The 7696-nt window shown below is 34.7% G+C and overlaps 1 protein-coding gene across 1 annotated transcript; it reads left to right on the top strand.

Moving 5' to 3' along the window:
* Nucleotides 1–701: 701 nt before the first annotated feature.
* On the top strand, nt 702–4371 carry LOC104119628 (aluminum-activated malate transporter 2-like). Its single transcript, XM_009631181.4, has 6 exons — nt 702–1111; nt 1280–1420; nt 1532–1804; nt 2578–2690; nt 2783–2926; nt 3588–4371. The coding sequence occupies exons 1-6, from the start codon at nt 826–828 to the stop codon at nt 4059–4061; spliced, it is 1431 nt and encodes a 476-aa protein (XP_009629476.1). The 5' UTR covers nt 702–825; the 3' UTR covers nt 4062–4371.
* Nucleotides 4372–7696: the final 3325 nt, after the last annotated feature.

Below are 7696 nucleotides of genomic sequence, written 5' to 3'. Positions count from 1 at the left end.
AGACTCATAAATTTTCACCCTTCCTAATTAGTGGATTAACTCCAAGTCAATGCCATGTCAGCCACCAATATGAATAGTCAAAACATCAGTAAAAATTAACCTCAGGCAAGAACTAAGGGAAAAATGCAACTATTCCAACTAAGCTTTAAAGCCAAGGATACCGTGTCTGATATGATCGCACGATAATATGTATCAAAATGCATAACAGTTCATCACAACACTTGAAAAACCTTCAACTTGATTATAGTACAATGATCTCAACCAATTGCTATATGGCCAACCACTTCCAATTTTGTCAAATTCTATTAAAGATCCCAAAATATGGTTTGCCTTGTTCTGAATATCCCTATTGCTATTCAAAGGTAACCTAAAAAAACAACTGTATTCCTGAAACCTAGAAAACTACTTTTACTTTTACTCGTTAGGCTCAATGTGGATAACAGATGGATAATTAAATTATTAAATTATATATATTAAAAAAAAGAACACGATCCAAAAAGTTAGACCTTTATTTAGCGCACCCTTCAACTCCAGTATTTTTCAACCTCTCTTTTTTTTTATGAACTTTCCTTGTACTTCCATCGTACAAAAAAGTGGCACCAAAACATATTCACTTTAAAATGAAACATTTTACAATTTTTAAATATTTTCTGTTTTGTCAGCATCCATTATTCCTTTATTCCTCTCTTCTTATAAATATGAAGCCAGCAGACAACATTTCTTAGTAAGCCATAAACTTCTTTGGTTCCTATCTTAGCTTCTTGTCTCTCTTCCATTTTTGGATTATTTGCATTTTCATGCAAATTTTGCTCCTACTGTTTAGCTATGGAAATAGGATCTGTAAGCCATGAGAAGGCTGGTTGTTTCACCAATGGATTGATGTGGTTTAAATCCTTGCCTAGAAGATTATTTGCTAAGCTAGTTGAAATTGCTAAGCAAACCAAGAAAATTGGCAAAGATGATCCAAGAAGAGTGATTCATTCACTTAAAGTTGGATTAGCACTAACTTTGGTTTCATTATTCTACTATTTCCAACCCCTTTATAATAGTTTTGGCGTTTCAGCGATGTGGGCTATAATGACGGTTGTTGTTGTCTTCGAGTTTTCTGTTGGTAAGTTATATAATATCTTCTTCGTTTTAAATTATATGACATTGTTTGACTTTTATATACGTACGGAAATAATATTTGAATTTGTGATTTTAAGTCATAATATTTTTGGTATATGAAAGTAAAACAAAGGACGGTGATAATCATTAATTTGTAACTTAATTTTTTCAGGTGCAACACTTGGAAAAGGGTTAAATAGGGGAATGGCAACCTTGCTAGCTGGAGCATTAGGGGTTGGAGCACATTATTTGGCTAGTGCAACTGGTAAAGTTGCGGAGCCAATACTTCTTGGGCTATTTGTTTTTTTACAAGGTTATATTTTTTTCTACTTTTTAGCCTACCTAACTATTCATATTTATCATCAAGTTCCAAAAATTCTCACTAACATCACAATTTCATCCTTTTTGATTTAATTTCTTGCAGCATTTACATCAACTTTCGTAAGATTCTTTCCTCAAGTGAAGGCCAGATATGATTATGGAATGCTAATTTTCATCTTAACATTTTGTTTGGTTTCAATATCTGGTTTCCGAGTGGATGAAATAGTGGATATGGCTCATCAAAGACTGTCCACTATACTCATTGGTGCCTCTGTTTGTGTTATTGTCTCAATCTTTGTTTGCCCTGTCTGGGCTGGTGAGGATCTCCACAAATTAGTGGCTCAAAATATTGAGAAGCTTGGCAAATTCTTAGAAGGTAAAAACTCTACACTTTTACGTGTTGATTAAACTTTACTGCGCTAACTTCACTACTTGTACTCTAGTTTAGTGAATTGATATCAGCAAAAGTCTTTCACATAATAAGTACAGCTTGCGAGCAGGCGATACAATTCAATGATAACGAGCTTTTGTAGGAACAAGAAACTAAGGGGTCGTTTGCTAGGGTGTATAAGAATAGTACAGAATAAGGTATATTAGTAATGCATGAGTTAGTAATGCAAGCATTAGTTATGCAGATATTATTTCTTATAAACTGTTTGGTGTGGTGTATTAAAACTATAATGCATTGCATAATTTTTAGGAAAAATAGTTGTTTACAAAAATGCCATCCATATTCTCAAGCTTTAAGGGACTTTAAAGATAATTTTATCTTTAACCAACCTAATGCATGCATTAGTAGCTTTGGTATTACTAATGCCATTGTTTTCTATGCATTATTTATACATAGAATAATACCAAGTATGGACTTGTATTAGTTATACACAGGTTAGAAAAATATACCAAACAAAGTATTAGTAATGCATAGAACTAATGCTTGCATTATTTTTTCTAATACCTCCTACCAAACCACCCTGAGAATTAGTGCACCTATTTCCACCCCAATATTTTGCATGACATTGGCTTTACTTTTCACTGTTCATTGTATGTAGACATTTGACAAGTACCAGCATTTTCTCACAAATATAGAAAATTTAGAATCCTCTTTTAGATTAGAGGTTATAACTTTATACATTTTGATGAAAATTGCAGGATTTGGAGAAGAGATTTCTAAATCATCAGAGGGTGAAGAATCAAAAGATGCTAAAACATCCTTGGCCGAGTACAAAAGTGTTCTCAATTCAAAGAATGCTGAAGAAATTTTGGTGAGAGAAATTAAACTTTCATTTTCTTGAAAAAGTATCAGTATTATTTTCCACTAATTAACGTCTTACATTATTCTTAAATTTTTTTTCAGGCTAATTTTGCAAGATGGGAGCCAGGGCACGGGCAATTTAAGTATAGGCATCCATGGAAACAGTACTTAAAAATTGGAAGTCTCACTAGGCAATGTGCATGCAAAGTTGATGCACTCAATGGCTATATCAACTCTGAAATCAAAGTAATTAACAATTTCTTAAAGTAAATTTGTATGAAAATGAAAATAGAATTATACTATTCTAGATACATAATAGTGATCTTGCTATATATTAACCAAGTTTGAAAACTCAAATATAAAATTTGTTACAAGGGGGCAGGTGCGGCTGGTGGTTCTCCCAAAATTTAAAATATCTTTTTATCACCCTATAGATTACTCTACTCTTAGTCCCTTTTATCCATTTCAAAAATGAATTTACCAATATGCTAACAGTAGTGTAAAGATTTCTACATTATCAACGTAGTTTAGCACGTTAATTATCATATTATCAGGTTACCAACTAGTATTATAATACTTATCTTAGAAATTTAACTGTATTACCTTATAAGTGACCTAGATAAAATACCTTTTAAATCATCAGTACATAAAACTTAAACTCTTCAAAAACTTATCTATCCTTATTTTAGGACGAATTAACTTAATTATATACAGTGGGTATTTAATTTTTTTTTTTTTTTTTTTTTGCATTATTTATATATGTATTTTAACATGTAGTTGGTGACATGTTAGCGTAATTGTTTTTTACACTATAAATAAATATAGAAGTTAAACGCTTTTAAAACTTACTAATCTTATTTCAGCCAGTATTAGACATTTAAACTAACAGTACTAAACTACATTGCAGGCACCAAAAGAAATCAAGGGAATGATAAAGGAAACAACAACAAAAATGAGCATAGAATCTGGGAAAGCACTAAAAGAATTAGCACGTTCTGTGAAAACAATGACTTCTCCCTTATCAGCTAATAAACATGTCTCAAACGCAAAAACAGCAGCCAAAAACCTGAAATCACTTCTCATATCTGGCTTCTCGGAAGATATTAACTTACTAGAAGTCATACCAGTGGCTGCAGTTGCATCAATACTAACCGATATCGTCATTTGTGTTGAAGAAATTGCTGAATCTGTTAATGAGCTTGCTTCTTTAGCTCATTTTAGCAGCAAAGAAACAAAGGTAGATTCAACAAAAGAATCCAATATTGAAGCAACACAAAGCAGAAAAATACATGCTTGTTCTCAACATGTTGTTATTACTATTCAGGAGAGTGCACAAGTCCAATCTTCAGTTCAACTAACAGACCAGAATATGAAATTGTGACGTGTATTGTAAATATTGGAAATAATTATTACTTAATTGGTTAATTCACGCACTCACATTTATTTTTCTAAAAAAAGAGTTGGGATGTGACAGGAGTCCCACCATTTTGTGTGATAAGAGTCATAAAAAAATTCTGTTACAAAATTTGAACTACTATATGGTTTTCTAACTTTTCATTATCATTCACTTTTTTTGTTGGGTACTTTTTCTTGTAGTAGTGACTTCATGAAGATATTCAAGTGACTCATGAAGTAGATTACGTTGTACCCTATATATATTCAATGAGAGAAATTGTAGCCAGTTGAACTTACCATGTAATTGATGTGATCCAACTTCTTGTTTGATTATATAAATCACAAGGCACATTTTTCTCAATTGTTTGAAGATTCAAATCTTATGTATTGCGTAAGACACAAATGTATATATCCATTTTGCTAGTGAAAGTACACGTGAAATTGTTAACAGCCATGGAAATGACGATCAAAGCTAACGTGAGGGAGGAATCTAGAAGGAGAAAATGAAAGAAGACTGAGAGAAGAAGAGAATCGACTCACTTCATTTTCTGAAAAACTGTATTCTATACAACAACCTATAGTATTTAACAAACTAACTACTTCTAACACTAACCGACTTTTACTAACTCCTTACTAACTAACTCTAGTTAATATTACACTTAAGATTAACTGTAATTAGCTATCAGCTTGCCACTTAGCTACTAGCCAACACTCCCCTCAAGCTGATGATTCAAATAAGTTCTTCAATCCTATTTTGTTCAGCAAGTATTCATGTTGAGCTTTCCCCAGACCCTTTGTGAGTAGATCTGCTAGTTGATCTTCTGTATTCACATACTCAGTTTTCAGCAGTCCTTGACTTAGCTTTTCCCTCACAAAATGACAATCTATGTTAATATGTTTTGTTCTCTCATGACATATTGGATTGGCAGCTATTTGGATTGCTGCTTTGCTATCACATATTAGAGTTACATGCAGCTCAATCTTGACACCTAGTTCACTGAACAGCCCTGTTAACCATGCAACCTCTGCTGCACAAGATGCCATACTTCTAAACTCTACTTCTGCTGAACTTCTAGAGACAGTACTTTGCTTCTTAGCCTTCCAGGATATTAATGCATTGCCAAATTTTACTAAATACCCTGTAACTGATCTCCTTGTTTGTATACATGCCCCTCAGTCTGAATCACAATAGGCAATCAATTCATTTGATGATTCTGTAGGCATCAGCAGTCCCAAACCTGGTGCCTTCTTTATATACCTTACAACTCTCAGTGCTGCCTCCATGTGAGAGTTCTTAGGACAATGCATGAACTGACTAAGAACCTGAACCACAAAAGCAATGTCCGGTCTAGTCATAGTAAGATACAGCAGTCTTCCTACCAATCTTTGGTAAACACCAGAATTCTTGAGAGCTTCATCCAAGTGAGCACTATTGGTATTAAAGTAACTGTCATACTCTGTGGATGTTAACTTCTGATTCAGCTCTAATGGTGTTCCAACTTGCTTTGCACCACTTAGACCTGACTCAGATATTAACTCTAGAGAATACTTCCTCTGACACATGAGAATTCCTTGTTTAGACCTTGCAAACTCAATGCCTAGGAAAAATTCCAGCTCTCCTGGATCATTCATCTTGAATCTTTTCTGGAGATTTGTTCTAGTGTCACACAACAATTGTTGGTTGTTCCCAGTGATCAAAAGACCATCTACATACACCAGTATGATCACTATGTCACTCCCAGCCTTCTTTGTGAACAAAGAATAATCATAATGACTTTACTGAAATCCCATATGAAGTAAAGCTTCAGTCAACTTTATATTCTATTGTTTTGGGGCCTGTTTAAGTCCATAAAAGGGCCTTATGGAGTTTGTAGATATTCTTGGGAGTCTCCCCCTATCTAGCAAACCCCTCAGGTATATGCCTATAGACCTCTTCAATGAGATCTCCATTAAAGAAAGCATTATGAATATCCATCTGAAAGATCAACCACTGTTTAGAGGCAGCCAATGCAATGATGGATTTGACAGTAATTAACTTAGCCACATGAGAAAAGGTTTCACCATAATCCAAACCTTCCTTTTGGCCGTACCCCTTAGCAACCAACCTAGCTTTGAACTTTTCTACTCCCCATATGTTTTATACTTAATTTTGTAAACCCACCTGAACCTAATAGGAGTCTTTCCAGGTGGAAGATCTACAATGCTCCTGGTATGATTGTCCTCCAGTGCTTCAATCTCCAACTGCATAGCTTTCACCCATCTAGGATCAATAGCAGCCTCATTGAAAGTATTTGGTTCTGAGAGAGCTGAGTAGGTTATGAGAGCTTCTCTGAAAGCTGAAGAGATGTGAGAGTAGTCTACATAGGAGAAGATGGGATAAGTACATTTAGAGCCTTTGGAGATAGTGACATAGTCTTGCAGCCACACAGGTGGCTTGCTTGGTCTGGAGGATCTTCTGCATTCTTCAAGAGGCTCAGCAGGATGTGATTGAATTGCAAATATTTCAGTATTAGCATTATCCTACTAGTTATTCTTAGCAGGAATGATAGGTTCAGAGGCAGTTGTGTCTGTAGTGAAGGGAGGAATTTCTGCAGGGGACTCTGATGATATTTGAGCTTCAATAGGCTCAGTTGAGTCTTCTACTGTAGGTGTTAAAGGGAAGATAGGAGTTGCAGCATTCAACTCAGGAGATAACAGATCCAGGATAGGAAAAACCAGAGTTCCTGAATTTTTAACATGCTTGAAAGGAAACACAGTTTCATGGAACACAATATTTCTATTAACCATAAAAGTTTTGGAGTGCAAGCTATACAGAATATACCCCTTTTGAGTAGAGGAGTAGCCTAAGAGCACAGCAGGCACTGCTCTAGGTGAAAATTTGTCCAGCATTTTAGGAGTTGTTGCATAACACAGACAACCAAATACTTTGAGATGGGATAAAGAAAGTGGATGCAAATATAGCTTCTCAAAAGGTGATTTGTACCCACTTACCTTAGAAGGTAATCTGTTGAGTAAATACACTGCTATAGCAACACGTTCTCCCCAGAATCTTAGAGGTACAACTGCTTGAAATCTGAAAGATCTAGCCATTTCCAAAATAGTTCTTTGTTTTCTTTCTGCCACCCCATTCTGCTGTGGTGTGTAAACACATGTACTCTGATGAACAATATCAAGGCTAGACAATAAATGCTTGAACTCAATACTAAAAAATTCACTTCCATTATCAGTCCTTAGAATTTTAACAGTAGTAGAGAACATATTGTTTGCTTGAGTAAGAAAATCTCTTAGGACTATAATTGCTTCTGACTTAAGAGTTTAAGAGAAAAATCCAAGTAGATCTGCTATAATCATCAACTATGGTGACAAAGTACCTCTTACCATCATGTGTAGATACTCTATATGGTCCCTAAATATCACAATTAACTAGTTCAAAAGCAGACTTTGTTGTAGTATTACTCAGCTGAAAGGGCATCTTGGTTTGTTTAGCAACAGGACATACAGTGCAGGGCTTATGAAAATTACCTGTTGTCCACTTACTCAGTGCCTCTATCTTCTTTATTATGTCTATAGGAGCATGTCCTAATCTTTTATGCCATAAGCTGCAAATGCTAGAAACAGAAA

This window comes from Nicotiana tomentosiformis, chromosome 11 (assembly GCF_000390325.3).
Source record: "Nicotiana tomentosiformis chromosome 11, ASM39032v3, whole genome shotgun sequence".
NCBI classification, from domain to species: domain Eukaryota; kingdom Viridiplantae; phylum Streptophyta; class Magnoliopsida; order Solanales; family Solanaceae; genus Nicotiana; species Nicotiana tomentosiformis.
Note: the sequence above shows the minus strand (reverse complement) of the source record. Positions and strands in the feature narration are given on the sequence as shown.